General features: G+C 46.2%; 1 protein-coding gene across 1 annotated transcript in view; it reads left to right on the plus strand.

The window, feature by feature from the left end:
- The window catches only part of LOC109510519 (amyloid beta A4 precursor protein-binding family A member 1-like), a 61,744-nt gene that overhangs the window by 3,080 nt on the left and 42,674 nt on the right, over positions 1 to 15,990 (plus strand). The window contains exons 2-3 of the mRNA XM_019860869.1: positions 6,590 to 6,688; positions 6,785 to 6,824. Coding sequence (XP_019716428.1) covers positions 6,590 to 6,688; positions 6,785 to 6,824 — 139 coding nt within the window. The remainder of the gene's footprint in view (positions 1 to 6,589; positions 6,689 to 6,784; positions 6,825 to 15,990) is intronic.

Below are 15,990 nucleotides of genomic sequence, written 5' to 3' on the forward strand. Positions count from 1 at the left end.
ACGGAGAAGTGCCGGGTCTAAGATCCAGGAGCGGGGGACCCACTGCCGATCCTCCGGGCTGTAGCCCTCCCATTCGACCAAATACTGGAACCCCTTACCCCTGCGCCGAGAGTCCAAGATTTCCCGCACTGTGTACACCGGGTCGCCGTCGACAATCCGTGGAGGAGGAGGCGATGTGGGAGGAGGAGCCAGGGAACTGGTGGCCACTGGCTTCAACAGGGAAACGTGGAAGACTGGGTGAACCTTCATGGTGGGCGGCAGTCGGAGCCGGAGCTTGACGGAGACGGGGCTGATGACCGATTCCACCACGAACGATCCCGTGAAGCAAGGCCCCAACTTGCGAGAAGTACCAGCCAGTCGCAGATCCTTTGTCAACAGCCACACCTTCTGCTCCACCTGATAGCTAGGTGCTGGGCATCGGCGGCGGTCAGCAATCTGCTGGTTCCTCACAGCAGTGCGTGACAGCGCAGCTCTGGTCTCCCTCCACAGTGGGTCCGTCGCAGGTGGAGCTGTATGGACGTGAGTTCCACCTGACCCTCCTGGGAAGGAAATAGAGGAGGTTGATAACCATAGGCAGACATGAAAGGAGACCGACCGGTGGCAGACGAGACGAGGGTGTTATGGGCGTATTGCACCCAAGGCAGGTGAGTCGACCACGAGGAGGGGCGATGGAGACAAACGCAACGCAGAGCTGCCTCCAAGTCCTGATTCAGGCGTTCCGTTTGGCCGTTGGACTGCGGGTGGTAACCAGAGGACAGACTAGTCGTGGCCCCCATGGCATGACAGAAACGTTTCCACACTCTGGAAACGAATTGAGGACCCCGGTCAGACATGATGTCCACCGGAATCCCATGAAGACGGAAGACATGGTCGGCGGTCTCCAGGGCAGATGGCAACTTGGATAAGGCAACAAACGTAGAAAGGGTTCCGTCAGTCGTCATCTGTACCTGTGGGTAAAAAACAAAAAAGGACGTTTCGCTTCTCTCACAGAAGCTTCGTCAGCGGTAGACAACTCTGAAGTCTCCGTGAAGACTCCGGGAAATTGCTCTGCGCTAAAAAGCTGAGCGTGGCCTATTTGAGGACTGGGTGGGGATGGTTAGTCACGCCCCTATGGTGACCATTGATTTCTAAATTCCCTATCGTTGGGTCTTGATTAGGCCTATTGTTTGGGCTTGGGCTGAATAGCTACTTTTAGTTAGGCGGGCTGCCTGATCAGCCTGTCTATGTCCCTTGGTGGTCAACAAGTTATTGTAAATAGGAGACAGGTTAAATCTGATACCTCCTTCGCGGTTCAGAGAGGGTGAAATTTTTTTCACAAAAATCGCTTCCTTTAGTCCCCTTTCAAACCATCTCTTTTCTGTTCCTAGGATTTTTACTTGTTCATCTTCAATTGTGTGGTTTGTTTCTTTTAAGTGTGCGTATACTGCACTTTTGTTATCATTGTTTTTCATAGTTGATAAAGTCTTTTCTTGAGTGTTTGTTTGGTTTCTCCGATGTAATGTTCCTTGCACTCACTTTCTTGGCAACGGATGGAATAAATCAGATTGCATTTTTGGGTGTTGGGAACCCGGTCTTTGGGGTGTACTAGTTTTTGTCTCAATGTGTTTATCGGTTTAAAATAAACTGAGAGCCTCCACAAGCATAAGGCAACAAAATGAACAGATTTAGAGAAGCGATCAACAATGGTGAGTATGACGGACTTGCCCCGGGAAGGAGGCAGGCCTGAGACAAACTCCATGGAGATGTGGGACCATGGTCGAGGCGGAACAGGTAAAGGCTGCAGCAACCCAGCCAGTGGTTGGTGGGATGCCTTACTGCATGCGCAGGTGGAGCAGGCCTTGATGTAGTCCAGCGTATCCTTCCGAAGCTCTGGCCACCAAAACCCCTGCGAGACGAGCTGTAAGGTCCGGTTCACCCCAGGATGGCAAGCCACCTTAGACGTGTGCCCCCACTGCAACACCTCCAAGGTGGGGTTACAAAAAGCTTCCCTACAGGACAGCCAGCCGGGACTTGGGTTCCATTCTGGGCCTCCTGGACCCTTCGTTCGATTGCCCACCTCAGGGCCCCCAAAATACAATGGTCGGGAAGAATACTCTGTGGTTCGCTGCTCCTCTCCGCGGAGTCGTGGATACGGGAGAGAGCATCAGGTCGTATGTTCTTGGAGCCAGGAAAATAGGTAAGTGTGATGTTGAAACGTGTAAGGAGAAGCGCCCACCGGGCTTGACGTGAGTTTAGTCTCTTGGCAGAGCGAATGTATGCTAGGTTCTTGTGGTCAGTGTACACAGTGAATGGCTCTTCAGTCTCCTCGAGCCAATGTCGCCATTCCTGCAGAGCCAAAACGACTGCTAGAAGTTCACGGTTTCCCACGTCGTAGTTGGCTTCGGCTGGACTGAGACGACGAGAGAAGAAGGCGCAAGGGTGGAGTCTTTGGTCAACTGGGGATCGCTGCGACAATACCGCCCCCACCCCTGAATCTGAAGCGTCCACCTCTACAATGAAATGATAAGATGGGTTAGGATGTTGTAAAACTGGAGGGTTAGTGAAGGCCTTCTTCAATTCCAAAAACGCATTGTCGGCGTTAGTGTCCCACCTAAAGGGAACCTTGACAGATGTCAACTGGGTCAGAGGTAGGGCTCTCTGGCTCTAATTACGGATGAATCAGCGATAGAAATTAGTGAAACCCAAGAAACGTTGCAGCTGTTTCCTCGTGGTTGGTGTGGGCCACTCTACCACCGCCTTAACTTTGGCGGAGTAAGCTCTCAGCTGACCCTTCTCAATAACGAAAACAAGGAACGAAGTGGACTCGACGTGAAACTCGCATTTCTCTGCTTTGAGGAATAACCGATTCCCTAACAGACGCTGCAGAACGAGCCTGACATGGTGTTGATGGTCTTGAAGTGTACGGGAAAAAAAAAATCAATGTCGTCCAAATAGACAAAACAAAATACATTCAGATGGTCTCTCAACACGTCATTAATGAGACTCTGGAACACAGCGGGCGCGTTGGTTAACCCAAATGGCATGACCAAATAGTCAAAATGCCCTAAAGGTGTCTTGAATGCCGTCTTCCATTCATCCCCCTCACGAATACAGACCAGATGGTAAGCACTTCGTAGATCTAGTTTGGAAAATATGGTGGCAGATTGGAGGGGGGCGAACGCCGAATCTAACAACGGGAGTGGATATTTTTTTTGATGGTGATCTCGTTTAGTCCCCGATAGTCGACACAAGGGCGTAATGACTTGTCTTTCTTCTCGATAAAGAAGAACCCGGCCCCCAATGGGGATTTAGATGGCCTAATGAGGCCAGCCAAGAGTGAGCTGTCAATGTATTCCCTCAAAGCCTCTTGTTCCGGCTGTGAAACCTGATATAGTCGTGAACTCGGAAGAGGGGCGTTATCAATTAAGTCGATTGCGCAATCGTACGGCCGGTGCGGCGGCAAGGACTGAGCGCGGTCTTTGCTAAACACGTGACGCAAATCATGGTAAATACTCGGAACATTATCCAAACAAATGACTTCCGGTGGATCATTCCGTGTCGGACCTCTATTTTCTGCCGCCGACTGCAAACAGTGGGCATCGCAGAACGGACTCCAATTTTCAATCGCGGGATGTTCCCAAGAAGTGACAGGATTATGGGTTCTCAGCCACGACAACCCCAAAATTAACGATACGGATCAAGACCGCATGATATAAAACCTCCGGTATTCCATGTGATTGCCTGACAACCCTAGTTTTAATGGCCCGGTGATCTGTTTCACCTCCGCCAAGAGCCGCCCGTCCAGATCGTGAACCCGCTTTTATCTTTTAACTCATCCACCGGACAACCCAGTTCATTAGCCATCATGGGGTCTAAAAAACAATTGTCCGCCCCTGAGTCCACCAATGCCCGAATCGGAATAGCCCGTGAGGGACCATAGATAGTTCCGTCCAGCTCCAGTCTTTTAGGATGTCCCGTACTGGACTCCTCCCTTCTCGGCTCCCGTGAGCCAGTGCTGGGTGTAAACTCACATTTCTCGGAGCGCCTAACCAGGCGGGCCGGGGTCATGGAACAGTTGGCAACTCGATGTCCTGGTTGACCACAGTAGAAGCAGGCCTGGTCCCGAATCCGGCGCTGTCTCTCCTCTGGCCCCAAACGTCCGCCTCCCAGCTGCATGGGCTCCCCCTCTGCGTCGGCAGTCCCAGTACCGGGGTGATGCTCTGGACCGGACGGTTGCCAGGACTCGTGGGAAGCCGGCCGACCACCCGCACGTCGGGGCTGAAAACGGGCATTTCCCCGTTCGTCCCCGCGTTCCCGCTCGCGCTCCTGCTCGCGCTCCCGCATGCGGTTGTCCAGAACAAGGGCCAGATTAATGAGTTCCTCCAAATTGGTGCTGTCATCGCGGGTTGCCAGTTCGTCCTTCAATGATACATTCAATCCACGGCGAAACAAGCCACACAGGGCGTGGTCACCGTAACCACTACGGGCGGCCAGAATCCGAAAAGAAATGGAATATTCGGCTACGGATTGTTTCCCCTGCCGAATAGCTAATAGCCGTCCTTCAGCCTCCCTTCCCATGACAGGATGGTGAAATACGCGACGAAACTCAGCGACAAACTCAGGGAAGGAAGACCGAAGCCCGGGTTGAGCATTGCTTATTTCCACTGCCCAGGCCGCCGCCTGACCAGTCAAAAGGCTCATTACGAATGCCACCTTGGTACTATCCTTCTCGTAAGCAGAAGGTTGCTGGTCGAATATTAGGGAGCATTGGTGCAAAAATTGTTTACAGAGGCCCGGTTTGCCACCATAGCGATGGGGGTGTGGGAAATTAGGCTCCCGCCCCACGATTGGGGGAGATGGTATCTCGGTGGCTACCGTAGGTGATCTTGAGGATGGCGTTCCTCGGTTGCTCGCTTGTTCCATCCAGGATCTCAAATTATCAAGCCGATGAGCCAGCATGGAGACTGCCTCCCGGAGCTCCGCGTGCGCTTGTCCTTGCTGGTCCACCAGTTGTCCCTGGCTGCTCAAGGCGGTCTTTATCTTGTTAACGTCTACAGGATCCATAGTGGTCAGAGTATTCTGTCAGGTTTCGGACAAGCCGAATCAAGTTTGGATCCCAATAGGTGTAGACGTCAACAAGGTCTCAGTAGCAAAAATGTTTTAATACAAAAAAATCGCACCGACAAAGAAGTAACAAAAAGCGCTGGTCCAAACGGACCAGGGAGTACAACAATAACAACAAAAAGCGCTTGCCCAAAAGGCAAGGGGTGAAAACAAGAACCGAGAAGGCAAACGAAAAATCAATGTAACAAAGTACACGCAAGTAAAAGCCGAATCACAAAATAAAAACCATACAAGATCAATAGTACCGAGAGTATCAAAAGCGAAAAACGACGAGGTCTATAGCAAAAGGGTCTATGAGCATGGAAACAGCAAGGCATAAACAATACTCCGACAACAGGTGAACCGCAGAAGAGTCCTTAAATACAGAGTCCCATAATGAATGGATTGGCAGCAGGTGTGCACCCAGAAGTCCGCTCATGCCACCTGCTGGCCAGACCAAAAACAGAACTGTGACAGCATCACTACTAACCGCTAATTTCAGTGAGAAAGCGATCTTAGAGTTAGTTGTGTTAGCGATAACGTTTTTGTTTAGCGATAACATTTTTTGATTAATTAAGCTGTGCTCCAACCCCTTGCCGCCCTCTGAAGCAATACGTCCCAGCTGTGTGGGAACGTGTTAGCCCGCTCGTCAGAGATGGCACCATCCAAAGGGACACGTTGCTTTAACATCAGAGGCGGGCGGGGGGTACAACACTGACAGCTCCGGCAAATGCTAAAATGAGAGCCAAAACTGTGAGGTTTTTTTTCATCACAAAAAAAGACGATTGTCTTATAAAGAAGAAACCCAAAACCCATTTCAACCAATAAGAAGACAAGATGAACGTCATCGCACTCCCATCACCATTTTTTTTCCCAATTTAAAAACCTCAGCTACACTTTCAGCACCTCCAGTCTACATGTCAAGTGAAAGCCACCTTCAATGCCACCAACATAAGCCTCTTGGGCTCTCTTAGAAGGCAAAATTGATGAATGTTAATTACTATATAGGATTTTATAATTAGAGGTAAAAGTAAATACATGTACCGTTGTCATCTTTGTCTCAAATATGTAAAGTATAAATAATGTTTGCATATTTTAAACCTGCAGGTACCTATGTTGTTTCTTGCTTGCAATAACAAAAATCAGACAGACAACGAAGTACTGGAACGGGTCTGTTGTCAACTGTAGTCTCATACCTTCAGCAACAGAGGGTGCTAACATCCCGTGGAACAGCCATAAAAGCCTAGTTCACATTTAACAGTATTCACACATTACAGCCACATACAAACACGAAAAATCCTGGTCCAATATCACGGTTTTTCACTTTTCGTGGTCGGTCCGGTACCAATTTACCGCAAAAAAATGAGGGATTACTATATTGTCAACTTTAGAGTGGAAAAGATCAAGTGATTCTTTGCATGCATATTTTTTTCAGCCTTTTCACACAGACATCAGAATTGAAATGCATTGAATGTTCACTGCTTTCTTTCTGTTCTTCCTTTGCAAGTGCCCTGATGCTGGCTCTACCTCTCTCATTGGTGGTGAATCAGAGAGCAGACTTATTCTGCAAGATGGCAGCTGTGAATCATCTCCCCACAGCAAAGACGTACGCTTGACATTTTCTGCAAATTATCCCCTGTATCATGTCACTTCTTGATTATCCTGTGAAACACTTAATGTTCTCTCCGATCTATGATAATAGTCCAGGAGAAGTCTTGCATCCTTACCAACATATGTTGAAGGTGAGTCTCACCTAATATAATTTGATTCAGCATGAATGTAAACGAATAAAACAGGCAGTTTTATTCGTTTGTGTATATATGTAGAATGTATATCCATGTCTGCACTGCATTATTATATATTATCAACAAACAAAGATGCCAACAGCTCTGATGTCAAATTATGCATCTTTAACTTGACTTCTAACTAAATATATTGTATTTTAATTTGACCTTGTCAAATTCAAATGTACTTGGATACAAGTTACTATTTGCCTTTTTACATTTCTGGGGATAATGGGCAAGTATGGATGAAAAAGGAGAGTGGAACACATCCTCAGTGATAACATGATTTCACATGCCAAAGGCTAATAAACCTTACATAATGGGATTGTTAGTTGGATTGAGTGGATACCATAATGTTTACTAGTCAAATTGGTCGTCTATTAAAATGCTTATTTCGGTCAAGTTAGGGAAAAAATACAAGTGGTACCAAAATAAATAAATAAATAAATAAATATCACAGATATACTGTACAGTATCCATCCATCCATCCATCCATCCATCCATCCATCCATCCATCCATCCATCCATCCATCCATCCATCCATCCATCCATCCATCCATCCATCCATCCATCCATCCATCCATCCATCCATCCATCCATCCATCCATCCATCCATCCATCCATCCATCCATCCATCGCGTTCCCAGGCCAGCTGGGTGACATCGTCTCTCCAGCGTGTCCTGGCTCGTCCCCGGGGTCTCCTGTCAGTGGGACATGCCCGGAACACCTCACCAGGGAGGCGTCCACGAGGCATCCGAATCAGATGCCCGAGCCACCTCATCTGGCTCCTCTCGATGTGGAGGAGAAGCGGCTCTACTCTGAGCCCCTCCCGGATGACCGAGCTTCTCACCTTATCTCTAAGGGAGAGCCCAGACACCCTGTGGAGAAAACTCATTTCGGCCGCTTGTATCCGAGATCTCGTTCTTTCGGTCATGACCCAAAGCTCGTGACCATAGATGAGGGTTGGGACGTAGATCGACCGGTAAATTGAGAGCTTCGCTCTTTGGCTCAGCTCCTTCTTTACCACAACAGACCGATACAAGGTCCGCATCACGGCAGACACTGCACCGATCCGCCTGTCAATCTCTCGCTCCCTCCTGCCCTCATTCGTGAACAAGACCCCAAGATACTTAAACTCCTCCACTTGGGGCAAGATCTCCTCCCCGAACCGAAGAGGGCACTCCACCCTTTTCCGACTGAGGGCCATTGTTTCAGATTTGGAGGTGCTGATCTTCGTCCCAACCTCTTCACACTCGGCTGCGAAACGCTCCAGTGAGAGTTGGAGAGCCCTGCTTGAAGGAGCCAACAGTACCACATCATCTGCAAAAAGCAGAGATGCAATACTGAGGCCACCAAAACGGACCCCCTCAACGCTTCGGCTGCACCAAGAAATTCTTTCCATAAAGGTGATGAACAGAATCGGCGACACAGGGCAGCCTTGCCGGAGTCCAACCCTCACTGGAAACGATTCCGACTTATTGCCGGAAATGCGAACCAAATGCTGACATCGGCAGTATAGGGACCGAACAGCCCGTATCAAGGTGTTCGGTACCCCATACTCCCGAAGCACCCCCCACAGAACTCCTTGAGGGACACGGTCAAACGCCTTCTCCAAGTCCACAAAACACATGTGGACTGGTTGGGCGAGTTCCCACATACCCTCGAGGACCCTGCTTAGGGTGTAGAGCTGGTCCACAGTTCCACGGACGGGACGAAAACCACACTGCTCCTCCTCAGTCTGAGGCTTGACTTCCTGACGGACGCTCCTCTCCAGCAACCCTGAATAGACCTTCCCAGGGAGGCTGAGGAGTGTGATCCCTCTGTAGTTGGAACACACCCTCCGGTCCCCCTTTTTAAAAAGAGGGACTACCAATCCAGAGGCACGCTCCCCGATGACCACGCGATGCTGCAGGGGTGTGTCAACCAGGACAGCCCCATAGCATCCAGAGCCTTGAGGAACTCCGGGCGGATCTCATCCACCCCTGGGGCCTTGCCACCGAGGAGCTTTTTAACCACATCGGTGACTTCAACCACAGAGATAGGAGAGCCCACCTCAGGGTCCTCAGACTCTGCTTCCTCCAAGGAAGGCGTGTTGGTGGATTTGAGGAGGTCTTCGAAGTACTCTTCCCACCGGTTCACAACGTCTCGAGTCGAAGTCACCAGCGTCCCATCCCCACTGTACACTGTGTTAGTGGTGCACTGCTTCCCCATCCTGAGACGTCGGATGGTGGACCAGAATTTTCTCGAAGCCGTCCGTAAGTCAGCTTCCATGACCTCACCGAACTCTTCCCACGTCCGGGTTTTTGCCTCGGCGACCACCGAAGCTGCGTTTCGCTTAGCCAGTCGATACCCGTCAGCTGCCTCTGGGGTCCCACAGGCCATAAAGGCCCGATAAGACTCCTTCAGCTTGACGGCATCCCTTACTGCTGGTGTCCACCAGCGAGTACGGGGGTTGCCGCCACGACAGGCACCAACCACCTTACGGCCACAACTCAGATTGGCCGCTTCAACAATAGAGGCACGGAACATGGTCCATTCGGACTCAATGTCCCCCGCATCCTCCGGGACATGGGAAAAGCTCTGCCGGAGGTGGGAGTTGAAACTCTTTCTGACAGGGGATTCCGCCAGACGCTCCCAACAAACCCTCACAATATGTTTGGGTCTGCCAGGACGGACCGGCGTCTTCCCCCACCATCAGAGCCTACTCACCACCAGGTGGTGATCAGTTGACAGCTCCGCCCCTCTCTTCACCCAATTCTCCAAAACATGCGGCCGCAAATCCAATGATACAACCACAAAGTCAATCATCGAACTGCGACCAAAGGTGTCCTGGTGCCAAGTGCACATATGGACATACTTATGTTTGAACAAGGTGTTCGTTATGGACAATCTATGACGAGCACAGAAATCCAAAAACAAAACACCACTCAAATTCTGATCAGGGGGGCCGTTCCTCCCAATCACGCCCTTCCAGGTCTCACTGTCATTGCCCACGTGAGCATTGAAGTACCCCAGCAGAACAAGGGAGTCCTCAGCAGGAGTACTCTCCAGCACACCCTCCAAGGACTCCAAAAAGGGTGGGTACGCTGAGTTGCTGTTTGGTGCATATGCACAAACTACGGTTAGGACCCGTCCCCCCACCCAAAGGCGGAGGTAGGCAACCCTCTCGGCTACCGGTGTTAACCCCAATGTACAAGCACTGAGCCAGGGGGCAATGAGTATGCCCACACCTGCTCTGCGCCTCTCACCGTGAGCAACTCCAGAGTGGAAGAGAGTCCAACCCCTCTCGAGAGAACTGGTACCTGAACCCAGGCTGTGTGTGGAGGCAAATCCGACGATATCTAGTCGGAACTTCTCTACCTCGCACACCAACTCGGGCTCCTTCCCTGCAAGAGAGGTGACATTCCACGTCCCTAGAGGTAGCTTCTGCAGCTGAGGATTGGACCGCCAGGGTCCCCGCCTTTGGATGCTACCCAGCTCACATTGCACCCGACCCCTTTGGCCCCTCCCATGGGTGGTGAGCCCATGAGAAGGGAGACCCACGTTGCCTCTTCGGGCTGAGCCCGGCCGGGCTCCATGGGTGTAGGCCCGCCCACCAGGCGCTCGCCAACGAGCCCCATCTCCAGTCCTGGCTCCAGAGGGGGCCCCGGTGACCCGCGTCCGGGCAAGGGAAACTGAGTACCATTTATTTTATTCATCATAAGGGGTCTGTGAGCCGTGCTTTGTCTGGTCCCTCACCTAGGACCTGTTTGCCATGGGTGAGCCTGCCAGGGGCATAAAGCCCCAGAACACTTAGCTCCTAGGATCATTGGGACACACAAACCCCTCCACCATGGTAAGGTGACGGCTCACGGAGGGGACTGTACAGTATAAATACATAAAATAGGTTCTTCCTTGACTTGTGCACTAACAAAGTACTAAGAATCTGTTACATAGAAAAAGCCACATTTCCTTGCCCTTCGCTGTCAATTGAATCTATGTGGCCAGTTCATCACTTTAACTGTAACATTTGAAAAGACACAATTTACTCTTTATAAGTAGGATCTGAACTAGGGCTGGACTATTAATCATTTTTTGTTTTTGTTTTTGGCTTCTCTCGATCTTTAAAGCATGAGAATTGAAGAAAAAAATATTGTGCGCGGAACCGCGCAGTGCGTTTACATGTTCACAATTTTGTGAAAGTACCCTAAAGGCACCATGTTGCTTCTGTAGCAAGCATGTAGGGCAGGGGTGTCAATCTCATTTTTGTTGCGGGCTAGATTTTAGTTACTGTTTCCCTTGGAGGGCTGTTATGACAGAATCCATAAAAAGAAGTTAAGAATAACGGTTATTCTGAGAGCATGGTTAAGGCAGAAGAGTAAAAAGATTACCTCTACGTCAAGCTATAGCTGTGGATTGGATACACATCATACCTCCTCCAAGAGCAAATGTCAGAGCCCAAGGAAATGTCGAACCTCGAGTCAAGTCAGTGTGTGGGTCTTCAACTGCTCGCCAGTCATCATCTTTTTTTTTTTTTCCAAGATGGCACCCGGATAGGCAGCCATCGGCAAGTGCTCTTCAAGACCCTTGCGTTTTTTGTTGTTTTTGTCTTGTTTTGTCACATGGTGTTGTTGTTACGTCGCGTGGACTTGATGTGGACTGTTTTCAGCATTTTTGGCCATGGCATTCTTCAAAGAAGAAGAATCTGTGTTTGGTGGTTGCGCCTTCTCGGCAGCACACACGTACCAGCAATGATTTCTTGATTGGGAGGAATGTCGGCGCCATTTGACTGTCGATGCTGGAGGTCCCCGGGGCGCTTGTGTCTTGCGCCTGAAGTTGGCAGCATTTTCACAGCCCCGCTTTGTTCAGAGAAAATGTCGGTGCTGATGGACAGTCTGCGGCTAGATGGATGCATGGATTGAGGAGCCGACGATAAGAACAAAGGAGCATCCGCGCAGATTGCCGATGCGTATGTGGAACTGGGAGTCGCGGCTTGGAATTGAAGCGGACTTACATGGGACAGGAGAAGAGAGCCAATCTCTCTTTTTTGTTAATGGATGCTACAGCTTCTTGTTGCTTTCAAGCTTAGCTTGTAGCAGACGTGTGCACATTGCAGCATGACGTCTTTGATCCACTGGTGAAAAGGACACTTTGATTCACTCCTCTTTCATCTATAACTGCTTCAGACAACAAAGTGTATGCAGGAAAGTGGTTAAGAGTGCACGATTGTCTGTGTCTCATGTGTTGTTTTGTATTATTTTGTCATTTTTTTGTTAACTTTTCTTTTGATGGCGGCGCGGACACCCGCAGCGGCTCCTGTTGTTTTATGTTGAGAGGGAAGAAATTTCATCTGTGCTGTATGTTACACATACAGTCCATTTGACAATAAAGTTTATTCAATCCAATCTTCAAAGCGCTCTTTCAAGTCAAATTCAAGCCAGGTTGCAGCAGATGCACGAGCAAAAGCGGAGGCTGCGCGCAAAAGAGCTCAACATGCTAAACTTAAAATTGACATGGAAGTTGAACGAACCCGTATTGATGCAACATTGAATGCTCTTAAAGAAGAGAGTGAAGCCAAAGCTGCACTCGCTGCAGCAAAGGTGCTTGAAGCTGCCGCAGAAAGTGTAGGGAGTAAAGCTGACTTGGCTATCAGCCCCCCTTGATCGCAAGCTGTATCAAAATAACGCATTGAGGACTACATCGACGAACACTTCAACCCCCAAATAAACGAGAAAGCTGATAACAAAGAGAAGGCAGTAAACCCACCACAGCTCCAATACAAGGACATTTCAGATAATAGCCCCAGCATGTCGCAGCCTGTGGCATCTCGTACAACCCAGCGTTTTGAGTAACCCCAGACCTTACAGCGGTCAGTCTTCCCTCATGTCAACATCGATGCCTACCGTCCCCACTTACCACAGGACAGCAACGTATTAAATATATTTATTAACAGACTTTACAAAACTTTATTATACCTATTTTATACTGTTTTTATTATTATATATTATGATTTTTTTACGAGCTTGATTTTTTTTTTATGCCCCCCCCACCCCACCCAGGCTGTTGGTGAGCTACACGCAGTGCGTGATCAGCGTATGCAAAGCGCCATCCCTCCTTTTGATTAATACAGTGACCCCTCGTTTATTGCGGTTAATGTGGACCGAGACCACCCGCGATAGACGAAAATCCGCGAAGTAGGGTTTGCCCCCCTAACACGCCCCCCCTAGGAATTTGTGTGTAAGGGTTTGTGGGTACCAGCATGTTTAAAATATGTAAACAGTATTTATACTTTACATATTTGAGACAAAAACTATAGCAGTACACCTATTAACTTAAATCTTTAATTATAAAACCTTTTACAGTAATTAACATTCATCAGCATTGTCTTTATACAGCTTTGTTTGTTTGTTTGTTTGTTTGTTTGTTTGTTTGTTTGTTTGTTTGTTTGTTTGTTTGTTTGTTTGTTTGTTTGTTTGTTTATTGAACATATATAAAACATACAATAACATGACAAAATGCAAACAAAAATTATGAAAGGAAAATAAAAGTAAAAGTAAGTAATACAAACATCATCACAGTTATATGTTCAAAGGAGTAGGAAGAAGTATACAACTTATCTAGTCCTACCCCTTTTTGAGCAATAATGTATATTGATCATTTCCAATACCAAAGAAAAAGAAGAAATCTAAATTTCATCAAATACTTTTACCCTTTTGTGTACTATGCTTATCTATTGATACACCTTTCGGTTTGTATATATGTATCATTATTCTTTCTACTTTTTATATCAAATGACTCATATTCATTATATATACCACATTTCTTGAATACATTCAATAAGTTGTTCAAAATCCAGAACAAGAACAAACCATAGTATTACTATATTTTATAAGTACCAGTATATAAAATTTATCTTCTTAACTTTGTTTTATGTAGTTTTTTTGTACTAATCTTTTGAATTTGTTTTTGAACTCGTCCAAAGATTTACTCATTTTCAGATCCATCTCAAGCTTATTCCACAGATTAACTCCTATTACTGATACACACCTTTGCTTGATGTTTGTTCTTGTTCTGGATTTTTTGTATTGATTAATACCTCTTAGATTATAACAACTATCTCTGATTTCAAAAAGCTTCTGGATATTTTGACAAAGGAGATTGTTATGTGCTTTATACATTAATTGGGCAATTTTGAAGTCAACCAGGTCATAGAATTTCATTGTATTTGATTTGATGAATAGTGGATTTGTGGGTTCGATATATTTAGACCAATTGATTATTCTGATTGCTTTTTTCTGTAGTTTTAAGACAGGGAGTGTGTTTGATTTACAGGCGTTACCCCATATTTCCACACAGTAGGTCATATATGGGAGTAATAATGAGTAATATAATGTGTACAAGGAACTCATATTCAACACATCCTTAGTTTTATGGAGTATCCCGATGGTTTTGGATATTTTCCTTTTAACATTATCAATATGTGGCTTCCAGGATAGTTTGGTGTCTATTACTAGTCCAAGAAACTTATTTTCATAAACTCTTTCTATTTCAATTGAATTTATCTTTATTTTAACTTGGTCTTTAATAGGTCTCGTACCAAAAATAACTAACTTAGTTTTTGTTAAATTTAAAGATAGTTTATTTCTGTCGAACCAGTTTTTTAATTTGGTTAATTCATTTTCCACAGTTTTCAGGAGTTGTTCCATATTTTTTCCACAGCAGTAGAAGGTTGTGTCATCAGCGAATAGGACACATTTGAATTGTTTTGTAACACTACAGATGTCATTTATATATAGAATGAATAATTTTGGTCCAAGCACTGATCCCTGTGGCACTCCATGGGTAATCTTCAGTGAGTTGGATTTTTTGTTGTTGAATTGCACATACTGATATCTATTTTCTAAATAACTTTCAATCCATTTATATGCTATGCCTCTGATACCATATCTCTCTAATTTATTCAATAATATAGTATGATCTATTGTATCAAAAGCTTTCTTCAGCTCCAAAAAAATCCCAACCGTGAATTCCCTATTGTCTATGTTAGTTGCTATTGCTTCCACAAACTCCATTACTGCCATTAAGGTTGTACGTTTTTCTCTGAAGCCATATTGATTTTCACTTAACAGCCCGTGTTTGTTTATAAAGTTGTCAAGTCTGTGAGAGAATAATTTTTCTAATATTTTTGAAAATTGTGGTAGCAGTGATATTGGTCTATAATTTGTGAATAATTTTTTTTCTCCACTTTTAAAAATTGGAATGACTTTAGCTATTTTCATTTTTGATGGAAAAATACCTGCTTGAAATGACAAGTTGCATATGTATGTAAAAGGTCGCACTACAATTTCTATGATCTGTTTTACTATTGTCATATCAATATTAAAACAGTCAGTTGATTTTTTACTTTTATATGTTTTTACAATATTTAATATTTCATTTTGATTCACTGCAGTAAGAAACATTGTGGAAGAATTTTTTTCTATGTATTTATCTATTTCAAAACAATTTATTGGATCAGGAATTTGTTTTGCTAAGTTGCTGCCAATATTAACAAAATATTCATTAAATTCCTTTGCTATTTGTGCAGTATCCTCAATAATGGTATTTTTATCTTTCATAAAGTACTCCGGATAATCGACTTTACTAGAGCTATTTCTAATTACCTGATTTAAGATTTTCCATATTTCTTGAGTGTTGCTTTTATTTTGCTCCAATAATGTATGAAAATGGTCTCTCTTGCTGGTTCTTATAATGTTTACTAATTTATTTTTATAAGTCTTGTATTTAGTTTCAGCTTCTTTGGCTCTGGATTTTAGAAACGATTTGTATAGATTGTTTTTCTTTTTACATGCATTTTCTATACCTTTTGTTATCCATGGCTTACTTTGGTTTTTGTACTTTCTGGTGACCTTAATTACTGGGAAATGCTTGTCATATAAGGAGGTTATGGTTGACTGAAATGCGTCAAACGCAGTCAACAGCTCTGACAGTGTAGCCTCCATTACCCTCCAGCGAGCTGCTGGCCAGCTATCTGGCTGTGCAGCCGATGTGTTTATGATTAAACAATTAAGAAGGTGAAGAGACACTGCTGCTTTTTTCTTACAAGCCCAATCCCCCCCCCCCCCCCCCCCCCCCCTCCCCCCCC

This window comes from Hippocampus comes, unplaced genomic scaffold (genome assembly GCF_001891065.2).
Source record: "Hippocampus comes isolate QL1 unplaced genomic scaffold, H_comes_QL1_v1.1 scaffold130, whole genome shotgun sequence".
Classification (NCBI taxonomy): domain Eukaryota; kingdom Metazoa; phylum Chordata; class Actinopteri; order Syngnathiformes; family Syngnathidae; genus Hippocampus; species Hippocampus comes.